Source organism: Oryctolagus cuniculus, chromosome 8 (assembly GCF_051225735.1).
Source record: "Oryctolagus cuniculus isolate XC-2025 breed Fujian yellow rabbit chromosome 8, ASM5122573v1, whole genome shotgun sequence".
In the NCBI taxonomy this organism is placed as follows: Eukaryota; Metazoa; Chordata; class Mammalia; order Lagomorpha; family Leporidae; genus Oryctolagus; species Oryctolagus cuniculus.
This window is the reverse complement of record NC_142874.1, coordinates 33,091,684-33,115,355: the sequence shown is the minus strand read 5'-3', so window position 1 is coordinate 33,115,355 and position 23,672 is coordinate 33,091,684. Positions and strand designations below refer to the sequence as shown.

The 23,672-nt window shown below is 51.0% G+C and overlaps 1 protein-coding gene and 1 long non-coding RNA gene across 5 annotated transcripts in view; one reads left to right on the top strand and one right to left on the bottom strand.

Moving 5' to 3' along the window:
* PSD3 (pleckstrin and Sec7 domain containing 3) overlaps nt 1-1,306 on the bottom strand; it is a 583,146-nt gene extending 581,840 nt beyond the window's left edge. For 2 of the 3 annotated variants that reach the window (XM_008267258.5, XM_089302856.1), the window contains exon 1: nt 445-1,306. In XM_008267258.5, coding sequence (XP_008265480.3) covers nt 445-1,185 — 741 coding nt within the window. In that variant the 5' untranslated portion in view covers nt 1,186-1,306. The remainder of the gene's footprint in view (nt 1-444) is intronic. The other variant, XM_070047341.2, reaches the window with a different exon arrangement.
* LOC138843467 (uncharacterized) lies at nt 1,173-15,993 on the top strand. 2 transcript variants are annotated; one of them, XR_011378169.2, is made up of 3 exons: nt 1,173-1,394; nt 15,061-15,164; nt 15,797-15,993. It is a non-coding gene; the product is annotated as an uncharacterized LOC138843467 (long non-coding RNA). The 2 variants fall into 2 exon arrangements; XR_011378170.2 differs by lacking the exons at nt 15,061-15,164; nt 15,797-15,993 and adding an exon at nt 1,741-5,036 and having other exon boundaries at nt 1,257-1,394.
* Nucleotides 15,994-23,672: the final 7,679 nt, after the last annotated feature.

The window sequence follows — 23,672 nt, the reverse complement described above, 5'->3', positions numbered from 1 at the left end:
ACCCCCCACTGTCCATTCTGGAAAAACAGGTTTTGCTCTTGCCCCTGTTGTTTGGAAGAAGGGGGAAGATTTTTGCCCCTGGCCACTGCTCGGTTACCTCAGGGGAAAGTGGGACATGGGAACCGCAGACTGGTTCTGAGGATTAGCGGGATGTGAAAGGCATGTAGCGTGAGGCTGGGGTGATGCCCGCGTGCAGCCTGGGTGCATCCTTCTGGGGTTCTCCTATGAAGTATGCACTTCCTTCTCCAGCTCTCCTTACCCCACCTTTAGCAGAAGTCTTGGGAAATAGCTATGCACATCTCCTTCTCAAAGAAACGGTGCCAGTGCACGGGAAGGTGGCAGAGTACAGAGCCTGCAAGGCCGTGCCCCATCAGCCCCCTGTCTCTATGCTCTCTTCTTGGGGGGACAGCGGGGTGTGGGGGAGTCAGACACACAGGTTCTTACCTTGAGAGGCAGAGCGGCAGGTGGGGCCGGGCAGCACTGGCTGGTCTGCACGGCGGGGCGGTATCTGTAGAGTCGTGCCCTTGTCGCCTGTCCTGCGGGACCCGAGCCTGAGCCATAACTCTTTGGGAGTCGCCCGCAGGTCTCAGCACTCTCCATCAGGGGAGACCTCTTGTCCATGCGGGCAGCGTGGGCCGTGGTAGCTTGCAGAACTGAGCACGCCCAGGCATCTCTGGAGTGGTGGTCCACGCCCCACAGTTCCTGGGGGGCAGAAAAGGCCGGCCAGTGTCTCCCGCCCGTGGAGCGATCGCTGTTTCCATGGTTCATGATGGGAGCTGGCCAACGAGGCCTGCATGACAGGGCCTGGAGCCCGCCTAGTTTCCTAGAGGTAGGGGCCCTGCAGTGCCTGCCACGCGGGGATGCACACACGCCGCCTCTTGTCACATCCAGACCCTGGAGCTTGTCCCCTGCCTCCTTCTCCCTCGCTGAGCAGCAGCGGAGAGCGGCTGGTTGCTCTGGGCCGGGCCCTGCCTTATGCAGCAGGCTCCACGGAGATGCAGCCAAGCCCTGTGTGCGCCTGAGGTCCCAGCCTGCCAAGCCTGTCCTGGGACTTGGGGGAATGTGTCCCTCCTCCAGGCCTCCTGGGGCTGCGGCAGCGGCTGGAGACTGGGCGGGGACAGCTGGTGCAGGGGGGGCCCGCAGCTGGATGAAGAGGAAGGAAGTTTCCATCTGCTGCTCGGCCATTTCCTCCACGGGGGCAGGGCTGCTGGTCCTTGCCAGGGTCGAGTTTCAGAGCTCAGTGCCCAGGCGGGCCCGCGGCGGCGGCTGTGGGCAGACGTGACTCAGCCCCATGTACCAGGACAGCCTGAGGAAGCAGAGGACACACCTTCAGCCCCGGGGAGGGGACCAGGGGAACTGGACTCTGCCCTCACCTCCCAGAACCACGCAAACAGGTCAGTGGAGACTCCTCTCCCAACGCCAAGCACCTGTGCACCCAAATGGAGTGACTTTGGCATAACTTTTCCCTCCCTGGTATTTGGAATGAAAAGGCCGTTGGTTTCACTGTTTAATTCTAAACTCTGTGTCAGTCGTGTTCATCATCTGAAGTCTAACGTGTGAGACACGAATGGTTTGCACTGCCCAGTTTTTAAAATTCCCTTTGCTTGTAGTACTTACATTGAATCTCACTTATATTATTATTTTCACCTAATCATTTTAAGACCTGTGATAAAAGGGGTGACAGTTGTCATGACTCTTTTTTTTTGTATTTGACACTGTTTTTTTTTTTTTTAATTTCAGTTGATGAATATAAGCATATGTAATTGGGATCATGATATACACAACACACTACAGAATCCGAAGTTATGGATGTCAACTCTGTCAGAAAAGATGAACTTCTCAGTTACCTGAATTTGGACAGTTAGTAGAAAACTATACAGCCTAAATATTTAAAAGGCCTTTTTAACCATGCCAAGTGGAAATTCTTCTCTTGGTAAGAGCCTAGAGCATTCTCAGACATGGATTACAGAGACACACAGATGCCTCTTTATTCGGAATCCAAACCAAGGGGCTTCCAAAAAAGACACATAAAGTGACAGTTCTACAAAATTCCCTTCAGGGAACAGCTCTGGCATTTTTGAGAACTTATACTCAAATCCAGCGGTTACTTTGGGGCTCTGCAGGCGCAGTCTCCTAGTGCTGTGGTTTGAATGGGCTCCCTCCAAAACCAAGAGCCGCTTGTGGCCTGTACCAGCAGGTGGCGCCTGTCAGGGGGTGAGACCCGGAGGGATGGGGTCCCCGCCCCCGTGAGAGGTTCCACGGGGTCTAGCAGCTCCCTCTAAGGCCCTGCCACCTTCCTCCAAGTGAGGAGGCAGCCACAGGCTCTCAGTGGATGCAGGTCTTGCCCTGCCCCCTCCCCACTCCCAGCCTCCAGAGCAGTGAGAAAGAAATGTCTGTTTTTGATAAATGACCCAGTGCGTGGCATCCTGTCACAGCCACACAAAATGGACCGAGACGCTTGGCATCACTCAACATAAAGATGAGAAAGAGAAAGACAAAAGAAGAGACGCGAAACAAGACAGACAGCTTTTTGGTAACAAACCAGACTGCGGGTTTTGCTTTGTGTGTTGTGTTTTTCTAGAATCATTCGGCCTTCTTAAGAGAAAGATGGCAGTCTGTTAGGGGGTCCTTTTCTTCTAGCTCATTATAACAGGTGACGGCAAAGCACACAGAGGCAAGAGAAAAGGAAGGAGACACACCGTCACCTGGAACCCCGTGGCGTCGCTGGCGCTCAGAGCGTCCCGGCGGGCTCCGTGGTCCACATCTTAGATGAGAGCCTTCCCCGGGCTTGCTGGCATTGCTCCTGAGCAGGGGAGCACACAGCGATGAGTGAGCCCTGGTCCTTACCGGAGTGAAACAAGTAGCTGAGAAGGAGCTGGGCGCTGGTCCTCTGAGACACGGCGGGCCGGGGTCACGTCACACCTCAGCTACCGGGGTCCTTCAAGTGCTGCTGCAAAGTGGAATTGAAAGAAAACTCTCAGGGTTGGCCTTGTGGTGCAGCTGGCTAAGTCTCTGCCCGTGGTGCTGGCATCCCATCTGAGCAGTGGTTTTAGTCCCGGCCGCTCCACTGCTAACGCACCTGGGAAAGGCAGTGGAAGATGGCCCCAGTGCTTGGGCCCCTGCACCCACACAAGTGACCCAGAAGGAGTTCCTGGCTTAGTCCGGCCTTTGCCTTTGCAGCCATCTGCAGAGTGAACCACTGAATGGAAGATCTTTCCCTTTCTCTGTCTCCCAGTCTCTCCCTCTCGCCCCCTGTAACTCCAAATAAATAAATAAATCATTTTTTAAAGAAGGAAAGTTTTCAAAACTATTGAAATCCATGCATATGAGGTATCTTCAAAATTTCGTGGGAATCTGGATTACAAAGCAACGGCACTGCATGGATTTCTAACTTCATTCACCAAAGTACACGTATCCTTTCATTGCATTTCCGCGAACTTTTTGAGGTGCCCTGTCCTTCCTCCCTAACTCACCCCTATTCTCTTGCATCAGCAGCACCCCAGTCGGGCTGCCTTCAGTGACACTCGGGATGGCAGACTGGGGTCCTACGTTGGCTTCCCCTTTGAAAAATCTTCACAGTTTTTTCACCCAAGGCTGTGGAGGCCCTGCCCACATTTTCAGACAGCTGGCAATGGACTCATCTGCTCCACCCTTAGAAATGTATTCAAAGCCAAGACCAAGGCTAGGTTACTCTTTCTTTCTCTCTCTCTCTCTCTCTCTCTCTTTTTTTTTTTTTGACAGGCAGAGTAGACAGTGAGAGAGAGAGACAGAGAGAAAGGTCTTCCTTTGCTGTTGGTTCACCCTCCAATGGCCACCACGGCCTGCGCGCTGCGGCCGGCGCACCACTCTGATCCGATGGCAGGAGCCAGGTGCTTCTCCTGGTCTCCCATGGGGTGCAGGGCCCAAGCACTTGGGGCATCCTCCACTGCACTCCCTGGCCACAGCAGAAAGCTGGGCTGGAAGAGGAGCAACCGGGACAGAATCCGGCACCCTGACTGGGACTAGAACCCTGTGTGCTGGCGCCGCTAGGTGGAGGATTAGCCTATTGAGCCGCGGCGCCGGCCCATCACATACATTTTTAAAGGCCCCTCCTATGCATGCCCACGTTACATGCATGTCCCCATTCATTCTAGGGGCAGCACACCCCTGTGAAATAGGTAGCATTATTTCCATTTTGCAGGTTGGGAATTTGAGGCTTGGGGCCAAGGAGCCGTTGACTAATGCTTTTTTATCACAACTGCTCCAGGTAGGCAGGGCCTTTGAAGAGCTGCCAGAGGAGAAGTTGCACTGGACTCCGTCATCTCTTGCCAACAGGAAATTCAAACGTCTAACTTCTGCTCCAGGCATTGGTCCAGCAGTTGAGATGCTCCTTGGAATGGCCACATCCCATACCAGAGTGTCCTGGGACAAGTCCTAACTCTTCTCTGGACCCCAGCTTCCTGTTAGTGCACAGCTTGGGAGGCAGCAGGTGATGGTTCAAGTAGCTACATCCCTGTTCACCTGGGCAACCTGGAGTGAGTTCCTGGCTCCCAAGTTCAGCTTTACTGTACCAGCCGCTGTAGGCATTTGGAGAGTGAGCCAGCTAATGGGAGATCTCTGTCTGTCTCTCTGCCTTTCAAATAAGTGAAATAAATAAATAAGAAAATTTTAAAAATCCAACTTCTAAAAACACCTTAAAACAAACAAACAAAAAACCACAAAACCCAGAATACCAGGAGCAAGTATTTGGGCTAGTGGATAAGATGCTGGCAACCTACATTGGTTGGAGTGCTTGGGTTGGATTCCCAGTTCTGGCTTCTGAATCCAATTTCTTGCCAATGTGGACCTTGGGAGGCAGTGGTAATGGCTCAGGCAATTGGATCCTTTCCACCCATGTGGGAAACCTGGACTGAACTCCTGGCCTGGTCCAGTCCCAGTCATTGTGGGCATTTGAAGGGTGAACCAGTGGATGACAGCTGTGTGTGTGTGTGTGGTGTGTGTGTGTGTGTGTGTGAAATAAATAATAAAATATAAAAATAAAATGGAGTACCAAATAAGTCATGGTGCTGTGTCCAACACACTTACTCCCTCCCTCCTTCCTTCTTCCCTTCCTTCTTTTTCTTCTTTCCTTCCGTGAGCTCCCCACAAGGCCATTCCTGCCTGATGCACCATTTCTGGTTGTGTGAGTTGGAGCAGAAGTGTGAAGGCAGGGTGGACACTCCCTGAGAGTGGACAGGGAGGGCCGACTTGGAGGACACATGTAAGACACCTCCTTGAGACGCCCTGAAGTACTAGGGCACAGCTTTAGGGGGCTGGGATTCTATGTGGGAAGTGGGGGCAAGTACCACAGAAACATGGAGTACTGCTGGGATGCAAACAGCACAATGATTGAGAGTGTGCCCTTCGGTATCAGACACACATTTCTGTCAGTCCCGCTTCCACTATGTGGCTCTGTGACCTTTCCGATGGCCCTTCCTCTTCTCCAACATCATACATACCTTGTAAGGATTTTGTGGGATGGATGAGGGGACTTCCAGAAGTTTGTGGAAAAAATGGAATTAAACGATGTTTTATCTTGGTGCAAAACTTTTTGAAAACCATTCGGGTGGGCGCCGCAGCTCAATAGGCTAATCCTCCGCCTGCGGTGCCGGCATTCCGGGTTCTAGTCCCGGTCAGGGTGCCAGATTCTGTCCCAATTGCTCCTCTTCCAGCCCAGCTCTCTGCTGTGGCCAGGGAGTGCAGTGGAGGATGGCCCAAGTGCTTGGGCCCTACACCCCATGGGAGACCAGGAGAAGCACGTGACTCCTGGCTTTGGATCAGCGCGGTACGCCGGCCACAGCAGCCATTGGGGAGTGAACCAATGGAAGGAAGACCTTTCTCTCTGTCTCTCTCTCTCTCACTGTCCACTCTGCCTGTCAAAAAAAAAAAAAAAAAAAAAAAAAAGAAAGAAAGAAATAAAGAAAGAAAACCTTTCAAACAAGGGTATTCAAAAAGTTCAAAGATAATGCATATTACAAGAAAACTATGCAGAGTTTTCAAATCTTGTATCAGAATATGCTTATTTTAAAATTCAAATTTTTTAAAAAATTTGAGAAGTGGAGAGACAGGGAGAGAGAGAGAAGGAACAAGCTAGTTCGGCACTTAAATGCCTGCAGTGGCTGGGGCTTGGTGGGGGCTGAGCTGGGGTTAAAGCTAGGAGCCAGGAACGCAATCCAGGTCTCCCACGTGGTGGCAGAAACCCAACCACCTGAGCCATCGCCACTGTTCCCAGAGCCTACATTAGCAGGAAGCTGGAATCAGAAGCCAGAGCCAGGAGTCGAACCCAGGCACTCCACCGTGGGATGTGGATGTCCTTATCAGAATCCTAACTGCTAGGCCAAATGACAAGTTTAACTTTATCTTTTCGTTCCATTTTTCTGTGAACTTTTTGAAGCACCGTCATATATAAAGGGCTTACTTAGCATAATTGGCTCTTGATAAATGTTAGCTAATAATAGGGTCTCAACAAATGCTAGCTACTCTTGGAATTTATTCCGCCATACTGTGGAGGCCTAGAGAAATTGGTTCACTCAACAGAGCAAGTTGAGTTGTTTCATAAAATATATAATTTTCGTACCTGTACTGGGTAATCATATGCATGTTTTTTATGTTTCCTCTCTGGTGAGTAAGCATCTAAGAACTGAAGAATTAATGTGGGGTGTGGGGTGTGGGATGTGGGATGTGGGAGTGTCAGCCGTGGATTTGGGGTCAGGAGACAAAGGGCTGAGTTTTGCAGCATGTTCTTCATCGGGGTGACTCCCTGAGATGCACGCACCTGTGACACAGTGGAGTCGGCTCTGCCACTCTTGCCTTACAGGGTTAGCTGCAGGGCAGTTGGGAAAACCTACGCAGCAGCACTTGGCAAACACAGAAGTGACACACATCAGGTCCGTAAGTCGTGATGGGTGCTGTCACAGCATTATTAATACTGCCAGCACTGTATTAAATCATTGTCTGAGGTCTCTGAAGACTCGAGGTTTCTCGCTCTGAAAGGATTCTAGGTTGGTTTCGTCTTTTTCCATCATCACTCCCAGGTTCATAAATGTGAATGCCAACAGCAAGGGGCCTCAACTGTGCTCGGTTTCTGCAGCTGCTTTCTTCTGATGGCTGTGAGAGAGGAAAAGAACATTCTAGAAACTTAACAAGGATGGAGAGGGCAGTGGGCGCCGAGAGGCATGGGAGCACTGACTTCTCTTTCTTAAAGCCAATGACAACCTTTTAAAGCAGGTGGTGTGTGACCGCCATTGTGGAAATGCAAAGGGGGATAAGAGGGATGGTGTGCCTTGCATAAAGGACATGGTTAGGGAGGGCAGGGCTGAGATCACGTGAGGTCCGGTTCTTTCTGTGCTGTGGCCCGTGGGCTTAGTCCAACAGTGTGTCCTGCCTGGCCTTCACCTTCCCACGGCCCGTGTTCTCAGGAAACAACTCCCCACTCACACGTGTCTGCTGACACTCTCATGTTTCCAAGGGCTTCGTTGGCTCAGGAGTGTATGAAAATGGTCTCTCACCAGCGTTTGTTGTTTGAGTGGAAGAAAATGACTCTTTTCAAAAGGATGGTGCGTTCAGAGAACAAGTAGCAGAGGCCCAAGTCCCAGGAAAACCCAGGGAGTCCTGAAAATGCTTGCTCAGAGTTCTAAGTCAAAGGCGTCCCGACCTTCCTTCCACTTCTCACACACTCCCTTAGAAGTGGCGTTGGGGAGCATTCTGGTGTCCAGTGTCCAGTCTGGCTGTGACCTACCGGGCACTTTCTGCCTGACAGGAAGGGAAGTAGAAGCTACAGTCCTCTTCCTGCCGCTAAGGATTGTTTTTGGAAGATGAGCTGCGGCTGTGAGTCAAGAAAGAGTGAGGGATAGTCGGGGGTGGTGCTGGGGTGTGGGGTTGGGGAGAGCTTAGCAGAGGTAAAACCTGAGGACTAAGGACAAGAAGGCCAGTTAAGGGCATGGGCAGAGGTATGGCCTGGGGGAGTCAGACCAACAACCAGAATGGGCACTGACTGTTTCCATTCATACCTGTCAAACAAGCGATGTTCCAGAATATTCCATACACTAGTTAGAAATACATCTTCAGACTTGGTTATGGCTGAGTTTTCTTCACTACTGTGGGAAATTTGCATAATACTGAACTGATGGAATGGTGAACTGATGATAGAAATAGCTCCTGCCTTAGTTAGTTTGGGCTGCTATCACAAATACCATAGACAGGGTGACTATTATTTCTCACAGTTCTGGAGGGATGGCAAGTCCATGATCAAAGTGCTGGTGGACTGCATGGCTGATGAGGGGTTGTGCTACAGTTGGAATATAACTTGGCTCCTGAAGTTGTGCAGACATTTAAATTCCAAAGTTGTAAATTGGTGGTCCCACAGTCAGCGCCGTGGTGTAGCAGGTAAAGCCACTGCCTACAGCACCAGCATCCCGTATGGACACCGGTTCAAGTACTTGGGCCCCTGTACCCATGTAGGAGACCTGGAATAAGCTCACAGCTCCTAGATTCAGATTGGCTCAGCTCTGGCCATTGTGGCCATTTGGGGGTGAGCCAGATGGAAGATCTCTCTCTCTCTTTCTCTCTCTCTCTCTCTCTCTCTCTCTCTCTTTCTTTGCCTCTGCCTCTCTGTAATTCTGCCTTTCAAATAATAAATAAATCTTAAAAAAGGAGAAAGAATCTTATACATAGATGGTACTAAGAGAGTATAGACTTAGTCCAATTACGTTGAGAGGAGGTGGCCTCAAGGGAGGCCTTGGGGCGTTGGTGGACACGCCCTCTGCAGGCAGCTGCTGGGAGAGGGTTGTTCTACAAGCCCAGGTCAGACCCTGCTGCTCCCCCTGCTCCCCTGCTCTCTCACCATCATCAGTCAGCCCCACCAACAGGACTGCTTGATCTTATTTTTAAAAAAGATTCAGGGGCTGGTGCTATGGCGCAATGGGTGAACGCCCTGGCTTGAAGCGACGGCATCCCATATGGGCGCCGATTCTAGTCCCAGCTGATTCTCTTCCAATCCAGCTCTCTGCTGTGGCCTGGTAAAGCAGTAGAAGACCGCCCAAATCCTTGGGCCCCTGCACTTACATGGGAGACCCAGAAGAAGCTCCTGGCTCCTGGCTTCGGATCGGCACAGCTCCGGCCATTGCTGCCAGTTTGGGAGTGAATCATCGGATGGAAGACCCCTCTCTGTCTCTGACTCTCCTCTCTCTGTGTAATTCTGACTTTCAAATAAATGAATAAATATTTAGAAAAAAAAAGGATTCATTTACTTGAAAGGTGGAGCTACAGAGAGGGAGAGGCTGAGGCAGAGAGAGAGAAGTATTCCATCTATGGGTTCACTCCCCAAATGGCTACAACGGCCAGGGCTGGGCCAGACCAAAGCCAGGAGCCAGGAGCCAGGAGCTTCATCAGGGTCTCCCAGGGGCCCAAGCACTTGGGCTGTCTTCTACTGTTTTCCCAAGTACATTAAGGGGGAGCTGGATCAGAAGTGGAGCATCTGGGATGTGAATTGGCACCCCTATGGGATGCTGGTGCTGTAGGAGGCAGCTCAACCCCCTGTGCACAGTGCCAGTCCCATGAGGGATGATCTTGGACTTGAACATCCAAAGCTGTGAGCTAGGGAAACCCTTTCTCTTCATAAAGTTAGTTGCTACAGGTGCTCCATTGTAGCAATGAAAAGCTCACTAATCTAGCCTGTTTAATCATAGACAGCCATCTTCTCACTCTAATCTCACATGCTAGAGGGGGTGAGGGGTCTCTCTTAGCTCTTAAGGATACAAACTCTGGTGCTGGTATTGCGGTGCAGTGGGTTAAGCCACCACCTGAGACACTGACATCTAATATGAGCACTGTTTCAAGTCCCGGCTGCTCCCCTTCCAATCCAGCTCCCTGCTAATGTACCTGGGAAAGTAGTGGAAGGTGGCCCAAGTGCTTGGGCCCCTGTCACCCATGTGGAGACCATAGTGGAGTTCTGGGCTTCAGCCTGGCCCAGGGGATTGAACTTAGAAGATGGAAGATTTTTTTCCCCTGTCTCTCCCTTTCTCTCTGTAACTCTACATTTCAAATAAATAAAACTCAAGAAAATTAAGGCAACTAATCTCACTCCTGAGGACTCTGCCCCATAGCCTTATCACCTCCCACTGCCTCACAAGGATTTCAGCATTTCACACATATCATTTCTTACCCTCAGGGCGAGGTAAGTGGTCAAGTTTCTGTCTCAGCCACGGAAATCAAAGTCTGCAGAAGGCAAAGCATTTGCTGAAAGGGATGCAGAGGTTGATGGCAGGGACTCCGATCTTCCAGGCTGGAAGGCTCTGCTCTTTTCAGGGTGCCCAAGACCTTCCTGAGTAGCGCATTTAAGAGCCAATCTATCAGTTTGGAGAGAATAAAAAGAAAACTGGGGTGGGCATTTAGCCTAGAGGTTAACATGCTCATGAAGATGCCTGCATCCCACAGAGGGGTGCTCCAGGAGATGGCTGGATCAGAGGCCCTTGTCTTTGGGCAAGAACTTCAGATGTGAGATGGAGAGTGGCAACGAGCAAACTAGCCAAGTTCATTGAACAGAATACTGTTGACGGATTAGGCGACATCTCAGGAAAGAACTGACAGCCAGTCTGCATTCAGACCAGAGTTTTCATAAATGCAATTATGGCTCGCCAGTTCCCCTTCTCCCCTCCTCTTCTGGAATATTGGTGGGTGCAGGGCTTTCTCAGCGCGGAATTAAAGAAAGTCCTCCCAGGGCTTCCTCAGCTAATGTTACTGGACCTAATAGGCCCCCTGGCAGAGCGTGGGCAAGGCTCCCTCAGCTGCACCCCGGGAGGTGACTGGGAGCCTTCTAAGAAGGTTATTGAGCATGCGCCAGATTTCTCATGTGTGAGTGCTGGTCTGCTTCCAGGGTGTGCTTACACTTCTTCCCTCACTCAGTCACATGAAGATTTCCATTTGGTTCCACGGCCTCTCTCGTACGCACAGGCTGATATCTACCTTGCTACCTACCAGGAGTACCGGCGTTTGATGGCCCGCTCTACTTCAAACACCAGCTTCCTGCTAATGCAGGTCACGGGAGGCAGCAGGCGACGGCTCCCATATGGGAGACTCAGTCTGAGTCCCGGATGCTGGCTCTGACCCAGCCCAGTCTCAGTTGCTGTGGGCATCTAGGAAAGTGAATCAGCAGATGGGAGATCTCTCTGTCTGTCTCCCAAAGAAGTCAATTGGTTTTTTTCTTCACCCTCTTTCCAACGTCCAAGACACCACATTCCCTCAGCTCCTTCACTTGATGCTTTTTCCAAACTGATTTCCTCGCAACCATTTTTGGCCTCTCCCCCTGGAGCAATCCTAGTTTGTGTCTTCAGGACAAGGCATCCCCTCCTGATGGTTATTTCTGGAAGGACCAGATGGCAAAGCCTGGGGAACATTCTTGGTAGAAAGAGTCTTCAGTCCCTGTGCTGTTTCTGTCTCCTCCCCGTGCACCCCCCAACACACACACACACACACACACACACACCCATGAGCACCGGAATAGCCCAAACAGTTCTTTGTATCTGAGTTGGCCAGAGCCTGCCCTGGCCACCGACCACACAGGCAGACTGCTTTTGAAGTCAGTGGAGACTTGAATAGACAAGCACACAGCGGAGGGGAGCGGATGTGCCCCTGGGTATCCAGACGGCCACGCCTCTCATTCCTGGTTTCTGAGGTCCTTTCTGGGAGCACTGTGGAAGCGCTGGGTGGTTAGAGACGGCAGTGCTGGCAGCCAGGCCTGGGCGTGCTCCACTTTCCAAAGGGGCTGGGTGCTGGGGAGGCAGCGGTCAAGTGGGAGGCGTGAGGATGGGTGCTGGTGCCTTGAGCCCCCTGAGGCAAGAGCTGGGGGCCAGACCGCAGCATTGACCTTCTACCTGTCCCAGGTTGCACTCAGCAAAGCAGCCTCACCCTGTAGGGAGCTAACTGGAAGCCACCTTCAAAAAACCTGGTGAGATGGCAGGAATCACATCAAAGCACACATTTTCTAAGTGATCAGAGGAACTCACTGATGGCTGCGGATTTTATTTTATTTTATTTAAAAGATTTATTTATTTAATTGAAAGAGTTACACGGGGTTGGGGGGAGAGGGCACAAGAGGACACCCCCAGGCACTGGTTCACTCCCCAGATGCCCATAAGAGCAGGGGCCATGAACTCAGCCAGGGTCTCCTATGTGGGCAGCAAGGACCCTGCCACTGAGGCCTCTGCCTGCTACCTGCATTAACAAGAAGGTGGAATCCGGAGTGGAGCTTGTGCCCGCATCCAGGCGGTCCCACATGGGAGGCAAGCACCTTAACCAGCATCCTAACTCCCAGTCCAAACCATGAGCTTTCCTGCTGTTTCTGACTTTTCTCCCTACGCGATGCCCTTCAGACGAGACCTGCCCCCAAGCCCAGGGTGCAGAGAGTCCGCTCAGACCCTGCTTGAGCCTCTCCCTCCTCCCTTCTCCCGCCTCCCTCCTCCTGCCTCCCTCCCTAACGGATGCCACCGCCTTCTGCTGTCTTGCCCAAATTTCACCGCTTCTGTGAGCTCCTCTGGCTGCACAAATCCTCCTCTTTCTAGTGATTTCTGACGATGCCATTGATTTTTATGTCAATCACATCTCATTCCCTACAATGAAAATTTAAAAAGAGAGAAGACAGGAAGGAAAGAAGGAAGTTTTAGAAGGCTTCGGATTTTTTTCCTTAATTCCTGACTCAGTCTCTAAAATATTCAGCATTGCAACTTTCTCCTGTAAGTCAAAGATTTGGCTCCATGATAAACTCAGATGGGAACTGCACATTGATACTTTTTTTTAGAAACTCTTATTCTAGACAACAAAATCCTCTGAACGATCAGAGCACCAATTCAATAGGTGATTGTAAAGTTGTGTGCCAATGAGCACCACTGAGGGTGGTATAAAGGAAGTCAGGTTTTTTTAAGATTTATTTATTTATTTATTTGCAAGTCAGAGTTACACAGAAAGAGGAGAGGCAGAGAGAGACAGAGAGAGAGGTCTTCCATCCAATGGTTCACTCCCAAATTGGCCGCATTGCCGGAGCTGCGCTGATCCGAAGCCAGGAGCCAGGAGATTCTTCCGGGTCTCCCACGTGGGTGCAGGGGCCCAAGGACTTGGGCCATCTTCTACTGCTTTCCCAGGCCGTATAAGAGAGCTGGATTGGAAGAGGAGCAGCTGGGTCTCGAACTGGTGCCCGTATGGGATGCCGGCACTTCAGGCCAGGGCATTAACCCGCTGTGCCACAGCGCCGGCCCCAGAAGTCGCGTTTCAACAGGAGCAGTCAGTAAGCTTTTGCAGCATGGGCGCGCTGTCCTCCAGCAACAGCCCTGGACCGAGGCTTTGAAGGAGACACAGAGGCCGTCCATTCGCCTTGGGGAGTCCGTCTTCACTCTCTTCTCTAATTCCTCAAAGGCAGAGCAGTCCAGAAGCCAGGGACCAGTTCCTGGGTCAGTATCAAAGACCACTTCTGTCCCAACAAAGGCACCTTGTGATCTCTTACGCGACAAGAAGGGAGACATCCGGCATCTACTAAGACCTGATACAGTATTTGGGGTCACCCCTTGTCCAGAGTGGATTCCCTGCATTGGGTTTTAGGATGTCTGCTGCTTCAGACTGACGGCGTGCCACCTGCTGGAGACAGGTCTAGTCTCTGGCCTGGAGGAAAGGGGTGCAAAGGAAAGTTCTGTAGGTGGACCAGACTGCGGTCCCGGCCCCGACTCTCACAGCATGACACCTGTGCATATTCAACCACTGCATGTGAGCTGTAAAGACATCTGCGCTAACTCAGAAAGTGGCTGGGTAGTTGCCAAGTTAGGACTAGCGTCCCACGCTCTCTGCGAAGGCACACGACTCAGTGAGTCTGACAGCAGTGGGGCTCATGGCGCCAGCGCCAAGTGATTCCAGTTCACTGTTGAGCACACCCCGAGGCTCACGTGCTGAGTGCCAGGCCCGTGAGTGCTGCTCCATGGGCGCTGCAGGAGAACGTGCACCCGTCAGCCTCCACGGGCAGCTGCGGGCTTCAGGGATGACGTTGCATGCAGATGCCAGCGGTTCCTTAACAGGCACTGAGACCAAAGTGCTGTGGGGCTCACCAGAGGAGAGTCGTGTCGGATCCCGCACCTCACCGAACTACTGGCTGGGTCAGGCAGCTGTTCCTTACTATAGAGAAATACCCGAGGCAGGCTAACTTTAGAAAGCAAAGAGGCTTATTTCAGCCCAGGTTTCTGGAGGTCACAGTCCAAGATGGGGCAGTTCCCCATCGCACCACCACCTGGTCTGGCCTGTGGGGAGGGTGTTCTTGCTGGCTGAGTTCGAGGTGGCACAGAGCGCCACATGGCAGGAGACAGGGAATGCATCTGTCCTCCATGTCTTTCTCTGTAAAGCTGAAAGGGTTTAATCCTCTGGGCTCTACCTCAATCACTTCCTGAAGCCCTACCTCTAAGCCCCGTAATAGCATTAAGTTTCCATGTTCTTAGTACTGTTAACTTCTTTTTTTACAATTTATTTATTTATTTGAAAGGCAGAAATATAGAGAGAGGAAAGAGAAAGAGAAAGAGAGAGAGAGAGAGAGAATCTTCCATTTGCTGGTTTACTCCCCAAATAGCTGCAACAGCTGAGGCTGGGCTAGGCTGAAGCCAGGAACCAGGAGTTTCTTCCAAGACTCCCATGTGAGTGAAGAGGCCCAAGGACTTAGGCCATCTTCTGCTGCCTTCCCAGGCTCATTAGCAGGGAGCTGGATCAGAAGTGGAGCAGCTGAGACTCAAATCCGCACGTATATGAGATGCTGGTACTGCAGGCAGAGGTTTAATCTCCTATGCCACAGCGCCGGCTCCCAGTACCATTAATGTCTGAGTCTCGAGGCCAAATCCTGGTCAAATCACTTGTTTGAAGTCAGTTTCCTTTGACACCAGTGCAAGCATCATGTGATCTTCCACTCTATCTCCAGCAGAGTTTAGCGCACAGCAGGTGCTCAATCAATATTTACTAAGTGAAAAGATGATATGTAAGAGAACAAGTTCCTGCCTTTACTAAGCTTGTGATCTATTGCAGAAGGTGGAGACACACGTGGCTTTCATGGAGACAGAACGTGACCGACCGGAGGGGCAGGGAGCTGGAGACCCATCTGACGGAGCTGCTGGGAGACAGCCTTATAGGTGGGCAATTCATCAGGGAAAGATTTGGGAGGCGGCATTCAAGGCTGAGGAAACCAGAAGAGGCACAGAAGCTGGCAACTGTGTAGCAAGTTTGGGGCACAACTGGTAGCTCCAAGCAATGGAACACAAGCAAAGCATATGGAGTTCACAGTGGAAATGAAGCCTGGAGACCTTCACTCTGGATCAGGGAGGGCTTGGAAAACCACATTAAAGGGTCTGTTGAGGACTCTGAAGTCTGCAGGGATAGTTGGCTCCTGTATGGAAGTCGGTTCTTTCTGGAGCATTTTGCAACCCCCGCCTTGTGCTTGGCTACAAGCTGCATGTGCTGAGTGCTTCAGAGAGTGTGCACCTGCTCCAGGTGCACCTGCTCCAGACAGGTCCATGCAGAGCCTGAACTTGACCCAACAGCACTTAAAGTGGGAAGGCAGAGATTGGAGTTAACTTCTCCTACAGACTTCAGTGCCATTCCCTGTGGTCTCAAGCTGTGCTCTTTCAGGAAGCAAATCAAAACGCTGCCTGAGGGCCGGCGCTGTGGTGTAGCAGGTAAAGCTGCCGCTTGCAGTGCTGGCATCCCATACGGGAGCTGGTTCAAGTCCCGGCTGTTCCACTCCTGATCCAGCTTTCTGTTTTAGATGTAGAAGATGGTCTAAGTACTTGGGCCTCTGCACCCGCGTGGGAGACCCGGAAGAAGCTCCTGGCTCCTGGCTTCAGATCAGTGCAGCTCCAGCCATTGCAGTCATCTGGGGAGTGAACCAGCAGATGGAAGATGCCCCCATCACCTCTGCTCTCTGTAACTCTGCCTTTCAAATAAATAAATATTTTTTAAAAAGAGTGTGGGCATGGGCTGATGTGATGTGGCATAGCAGGTGAAGCTCCTGTTTGTAACACTGGTATCCTATAGCAGAGGGTTAGTTGGAGTCCTGGCCACTCAGCTTCTGATCCAGCTCCCTGCTGATGTGCTTGGGAAGGCAGCAGGTGATAGCCCAAGTACTTGGTCCTCTGCCACCCATGTGAAAGACTCAGATGGAGTTCCTGGCTCCCGGCTCTGGACAGACCCAGCTCTGTGTGTTGCAGGCATGCAAGGAGCGAATAAGCACATAGAAGAGCCCCCCACAATCTGGCTGAAAAGCCCATGAGAGTATTTCAGGCATGGAAAGCCAAGACACTCTGGCAAAAAGATCTCTGTGAGTGAGATCCCAGTGGAAAGAACAGGTCTTCAAAGAGGGAGGTGCCTTTCTCTGAAGGGAGGAGAGAACCTCCACTTTGACTATGACCGTGTCTAAACAAGATAAGAGTCGGAGAACTCAAGGGGCTTCCATAGCCTTGGAAACTCATGACTGGAGCATAGGGAGATTACTGATGCCATAAACAGGAGTGTCAATTTGTAAAGTCAACAACAGGAGTCACTGTGCACTTACTCTTCATGTAGGATCTCTGTCCTTAATGTGCTGTACACTGAGGCTTAATGCTATAACGAGTACTCAAACAGTATATTTCACTTTGTGTTTCTATGGGGGTGCAAACGATTGAAATCTTTACTTAATGTACACTAAACTGATCTTCTGTAAAAAAAAAAAAAAAGAAAAAAAAGAAATTATCAATTCCCAACTTGACTCTCACTGGGATTAAACATGACAATAGGTCTGATCTGATTTCATCATCATTTAAAAAAAATCATCTATTATTTTTCACTTTATGTTTCTGTGTGGGAGCAAACTGTTGAAATCCTTACTTAAGGTATACTAAGCTGATCTTCTGTATATTAAGATAATCGAAAATGAACCTTGATGTGAATGGAAGGGGAGAGGGAGTGGGAAAGGGGAGGGTTGTGGGTGGGAGGGACGGTATGGGGGGGGGAAGCCATTGTAACCCATGAGTCGTACTTTGGAAATTTATATTCATTAAATAAAAGATAAAAAAAAGAATAAAAAAAAAAAAAGAAGAGCCCCCCACACACTGGTTGCTCTGCCTTTCAAATAAATAAGTGAATCTAAAAAAAGGATTGTGGGCCACTGAGACAGTCCTATAGCAGTGTTTACCATTACAGTTGGAGAATTTTGTTCTACTTGCTTTTGAAATGCAGTAAATGATATCAAGACATTTGAAAAACCAAGTTTCATCCTTCCCAGCTCCTTGTTATTACAAATATTTGTGTCTAAAAGAAACAAAAGAGGAGCCGCCGGCACTGTAGCACAGCAGGTTAAGCCTCTGTCTGTGGTGCCGGCATCCCATATGGATGCCAGTTCGAGTCCAGCTGCTCTACTTCTGATCTGACTCCCTGCTGATGGCCTGGGAAAGCAGTGCAAGATGGCCCAAGCGCTTGGGCCCCTGCACCCATGTGGGAGACCTGGAAGAAGCTCCTGACTTCAGATCAGCCCAGCTCTGGCCATTGTGGCCATTTAGGGAGTGAACCAGCAGATGGAAGACATCTCTCTCTCTCCCTCTCTCTGTCTCTCCCTCTCTCTGTCTGTAACTCCACCTCTCAAATAAACAAATAAATAAATAAATCTTTTTTTTAAAAAAGAAATAGATGAGTGTGTGTGTGTACACAAGCGACTGTGCTTGCTTTCTGTTTGTTTTGCATTTAGCAATAGAAAAAAAAAAAAAAAAAACAGTGAACGCTCTTTCAACAATCCAGCCAGGCAGAAAATTGGGACCGGTGGCAGCTGTGAGAAGAGACTGCATGCATGGGGTACAGAGGAGTTCTTGGCCACTGTGGACACCTCATCTGTCCTTTGGCACTGCAAGACCCATGCCAGGGTCCACTGAGCTGGTAATGGCCGTGACCCTGTTAGGAGAGGAGGCGAGGTGGAGAGGCGGTTCGTTTGCTTGAAAAGAAGCTCCTCAACTGTTTTGAGTCTTTTTGTTGCTGGTGAGTCACACACCCCGCTGTGTGGCCAGGCCTTGCCCTTGCAGAGGGAGGGAGCTCCTGGCCTTGGCCACTTCCTGTGGGGTGAGCTTAGGGACATCACCAGGACGCTCTGACCTTACTTCTGTCCTCTATAACATGGTCATAGTAATAATGTGCACTCAGAGACCTGCAGCGAGGGCTGGGGGGGGGGGGGCGTAATTTATAGAACGGGTATTGTGAAGTTCAAGCACGTTGTTTTTCTGGATGGATGGCCTCACTCAAGATTACAAAGTATTGGCTGGCCCGCACCGCGGCTCACTACGCTAATCCTCTGCCTGCGATGCCGGCACCCAGGGTTCTAGTCCCGGTTGGGGCGCCGGTTCTGTCCAGGTTGTTCCTCTTCCAGTCCAGCTCTCTGCTGTGGCCTGAGAGGGCAGTAGAGGATGGCCCAAGTGCTTGGGCGCCTGCACCCCCCTGGGAGACCAGGAGGAAGCACCTGGCTCCTGACTTCGGATCGGCGCAGCGCGCGGGCCTTAGCGGCCTTTTGGGGGTGAACCAATGGAAGGAAGACCTTTCTCTCTGTCTCTCTCTCTCTCTCACTGTCCACTCTGCCTGTCAAAAAAAGAGAAAGATTACAAAGTACCCCTGACAGGCACGGTCTTCTGCTTATGGCATCTTCAGGATGAATGGGAATTAGGTGGTTACAGAAGAGAGAGCACCTGTGTTTTGCTTATGAAAAACACGCATACAGAGAGCCCTGAGGCAGGCAGTTGGCTGGGCAGGCTGGGGCAGGAGACGCCAGAGGTGAGCCGCAGCTGGTTAGGCTCAGTTCTACTAAACACAGTGTTTGAGGCAGGCAGCAGCTCCAGGCGGGAGGGCATTGGATACCTTCTAAAGGAGTTAGGATTTTATACCTTGCAACACAGTTTCATCTAGCATATTCAGGGAAATTTCAACAACTATATATTCACACTTAATCTTAGCCAAAAGGCCGAGAAGTGATTAGCAACCATATATTCAAAAGCGTTTTCTTTTGTTAAGCACGTTCGGGAGATGGCGAGTTAAGTAGCTAATCCTGTTTCATTACTGCAGAACACAGAGGTGCACGCAACTCCAAGAGAAGAGAAGGGACTGCCATGTTTGCTGCAGACCTTGGCCACAGGAGCTTCTTCTGACCTCCTCTCTTGCTTGCATTCCTCGGATTTCCACTGTTTGGAACCCCCCCCCCCCCATTGGGCAATGTGATGACCACGAGGAGCCGTCCTCGGGTGCTCAGCGTGTCCGTGCTTGTGAATGTAGCCGTGGCCTGGTCAGCGAGGCCTGACCTCTCGGGCGTTCTCCAAAGACGCCCTTCGGAGCTGCTCTGGACCTGGGCCCCTGCCTCTTGCTCTCTGTGGGTGAGTGAGCTCAGCCCGTGCTCTGTGGGAAGGATGGAGTCCAAACCGGAGGCTGGTCTCTCCTGCACTCTCCCTCGCCTCCGTGGACTGCGCTCTTGCCAGTCCCAGAGAATCTGCTCCCCCCTTCCAAGAGTGAGCGCCACCACGCGGGTGCGCGAGCGACTGTCTGAGAAGCGAGGCCCCCTGTTGGAGGTTGGGGAGATAGCAGGGGAGCAGAGCTGTGCGGCACTCCCAGGTCTCCCTCTCCCCAGTGAAGCCCGTGACAATGGTCTCAAATCACCTGGGCGGTCTCTTTTCCTAGGGTGATTTTGCTTCCTTCCTTTTCACTGCACCACTGTCTCAAAACTCGGTTTTTCAAATGTCTTGGTATCATTTATTGCATTTCAAAAGATAAGCCACTCCAGGGATGACTATGACACGTCTTTAATTAAAACTAAAACTTATTTTGCTGCCTCTCTCTCTCTCTCTCTCTCCCTCCCTCCCTCCCTCCCCCGCCCCCCTGCATTTTCCCTGGGTTTCCACAATGCCAGGGATGTCCTAGCAGGTGGAAATCAACGCAGCCCCTTGCCCGTACAGCCCAAGGAATGAGTGCCCAAGGCACCATCCCTTCAGCAGCCATGGGACACACGCATCTCTCGGGCAGCGCTCGCACAGGGCTGCTACAGAACAGCATCTGAAAAACGCATCCACCCCGAGCCTTTGCTAGAGGCAGGCTCTTGGCTTCCATCCGGCTCTGATCTTTCTTTCTCCATTGCTCATCTCTTGTGGTATTTAGAACTGAACTGTTCTTGGCCTTGTCCTGTTTTCCAGGTACTTTGGGTAGAATTAGTTTGTGTTTGCATCTAAGCACATCTCTAAAATCTGCATGGCTATTTGTGACGTTTGCAAAACCCATAGCTACTTTCATCACTTTTTCCTGGCACTCTTTCAATCCACGTCATTTGGAGAACCTGGGCCTTAGGCCTGTGCACACATGGCCCGGGTGAAGGGGCCTCCTCACCACGCCTAATGCAATGTGGTTTGCAAGGCAGAAGAGGCTGTTTGTGTTTAAAAATAGCCGGCTGAATATGGGAGCCTTTTTCCAATTACTGTGGAAAAATTGACCCCCGAGCCTCAAACTATAAATGTTTTATAGCTTGTGGACATCTATACATTCTGAAGTAAGCTGGGGTATTCATGCAAAAGTTATGGTCATTTGCACGTGACAAGCCTAAGGCTGAATTACTTGGTTAACTCAAATATTGTTAGTTCTTAATAAAGACGATAGTCACTGCATCTAACTCTGCAGAATCACACATGTATGTAGGCCTTTCTCTTCTCAAATGATCTCTGAGCAGCAGCCACCAATTTCTTCTCCATCAAATCCACCCCTTACGCTGCTGCTGCCCTATAGGGGTATCTGTCCACCTCATATGGACCCAAGCAATTTTTTCCCTCAAAATATTGCAGTTTTACTCATTACCTAAGAAGTCGGAATACTCCAATATCATATTTAGTACTCCCTCACGATCCCCTCTCACTTTGTAGCCCTGTATCCCTCTAGTAAACACCGTGCCACATCAGCTCCCCTGCCTCCCTCCCAACTACAAACACTGCATGTACTTATGGAGCTATTGAGCACCTAATGTAAAAGTCTTGAACTGCAGAGTGCTGGGTTCATGGTGACAAAGAAGAGTATGTCCCTGGCTCTCAATTCAGGGAGAAAAGGAACACAATAACAATTAAAAACAAACCTTACTATGAACACAGATTGTTGACTACTATAGGCTGGGAGGGGTGTGAGGAACATGGAGAGATAGGAAAAAACATAAGCGCAGTTGGGTGTGCGTTAGGGATGTGACAAACATTACGATGCTAATAATAGGGGGAGCTCGGGGTGGGGGACAAGGGACCTATTTGTGCAAGGCTACAATTTTTATTTTGTATAAATTTAAAGTTTCTGAAATCAAAATGTCAAAAAGCAAACAAATTCTCTCTCTCTGTCTCTCTGCCCCCAGTGACAAGTGCCAACAAATGCAGCTACAGAGTAACAAGTGACGGGGGATGCCAGCTTACCAAGAAGAGGGGAGGATTTCTCTGGAAATCCAAGTTGGAGCCCAGGTGTTGTATTCCAGGCAGGGCAACTGCACGTGTGAAGTCCCTGAATTGAACCTGTTTGCAAGGTGGGCCGTGAGTGGTGGCATATTCCTGGTTTTGGGGAGAAAGGCATGAACATCTTTGGGGGGACCGTTATTCGGCCTACCACAGCCACTACTTAGAGAACTGACCACTGCATCTGACCGCCTGCACATCTGTCAGAGGGAAACCGTCTGCAGCTGGCCAAGGAGTGAATGAGAAAGCAATCGAGTTCTGCAGAGGACGCTTTGGGGGAGTTCTGCTTTGAGTGGGATGGGGAGAGGGAGAAGTAGGGCAGGAGTCCAGCAAAAGGAACCAGAGTGGCAGGAAATCCTCTCCAGCCAAGAAGGGAGCTATTTATAAGACTATGGACGCATAGTGAGAAAGTGGGGGGACTGGTGTAGGGGAGGGCGTGAAGACGGAAGGGCTTTTCTGGTGGGGCTACTCCATCAAATACTCTAGGAGGAAATGCCAAGGTCCACGTGCCTGATGTTGGTGTTCAAGGTCTCAGAGAGGGGTCAGTGGTCCACGGCGCCACTACTGGACTGTAGAAGACACGAAGAGAAGGTTGTTTGAGACTGGCGGTAAAGAAACTGAGGCGGAGCCAGTGCTATGGCGTAATAGGTAAAGCTGTCACCTGCAGTGCCAGCACCCCACATCAAGTCCCGGCTGCTCCACTTCCAATCCAGCTCTCTGCTAATGTGCCTGGGAAAGCAGCAGAGGATGGCCCAAGTGCTTAGGCCCCTGTACCCATGTGGGAGACTCAGATGAAGCTCCTGGCTCCCGGCTTCAGCCTGGCCCAGCCTCAGATGTTGCAGCCATTTGGGGAATGAACCAGCAGACTGAAGATGTCTCTCTTTCTCTCTGTCTCTCCCTCTCTCCATAATTCTGCCTTTCAAATAAGTAAATAAATCTTCAAAAAAAGAAAAGAAAAGAAACGGAGGCACCAAGAATTGCAATGGTCTTTCCTGGGAATGATGGAGTCCCAAAGCATGACCACAGGGTTTGGGGTGGAGAGCAGGACCGGGCCCCAGGGAGTGAGGTCTTCAGACAGCAAGGGTGACCTAATGAGGGCAGTGTCATGTCCAAGTCATGTGCATCCCAGACAGCAGAGCTGGAGGAGCACAGCAGGTGCAGGAGGGCAGCAAGGGGCATGGCCCCGTCCCCCCGGGCTCCGTTACCTGGAGTGGGGATGAGTACACGGCCTGGGTTTGGTGAGCCAAGTGATTTCAGAAAAGCACCAGATTTTAGGAGGGAGGGGAAGAGAACGTAACTGGAGGAAGTTGTGATGTGGAGACGTGGTCAAACAGGGATGTAGGAGCAGGCAGGGGTGTGTGTGAGCGTACAGGTGACAATGGATGACCAGGGCCCAGGGACCTCCATAGTGACAGAGGCCAAGGGAGACGTGCTCAGTGGCACTTGGCCTGGTGGCTTTTCAACAGAGGACTCGCTATGGTGGGCTGAGACCCAAGCCCTGCGCTTGTTGCCTGGGGCAGCCACACTCGCTAGGACACCGGGCACGAGTGATGTCCCAGCAGTCCCCCAGCACTTCCTGGGTGGTCCCGGGACTGGACATCCTCCCCAGCGCTCCTGCCCTGGGCGCCTTTCCCCCTTTTCCCTGTCTTAGTCCCAGCCGTTGTTAATGCCTGCCACAGATGCCACCTGTTCTGTAAAACCCTGCAGTCTCTCCAACCAGAAACGACGGCTCCCGCTTCTGGATTTATGCAAGTGGGATTTGAAATGGAATGTCTGCAAACGTGTTTTCCCTGTGCATTCCTGAGGGTGGTGGTAACTGCTGAAGGAAGCCTCTGCATCTCAGAGGTCCCCGTACTCCCGTTCCAGGAAGGGCAAACGCTTCTTGTGTTGCCCAAGAGTTGCAGCTCTGGTTAACGGACTATTGAGCCCCTCTTAGAAAAGAAGCAGGGAGGGCACAGGGGCCTATGCTGCTGTCTGCCGTACCGGCATCTCATATGGGCACCGGTTCAGGTCCAGGCTGCTCCACTTCCAATCCAGCTTCCTGCCAATGTGCCTGGGAAAGCAGCAGAAGATGGCCCAATTCCTTGCTCCCCTATACCCACTTGAGAGACGGAATGAAGTTTCTGGCTTCTGGCTCCTGGCTGGCTTCTGTTCTGCCTGGCCCAGCCT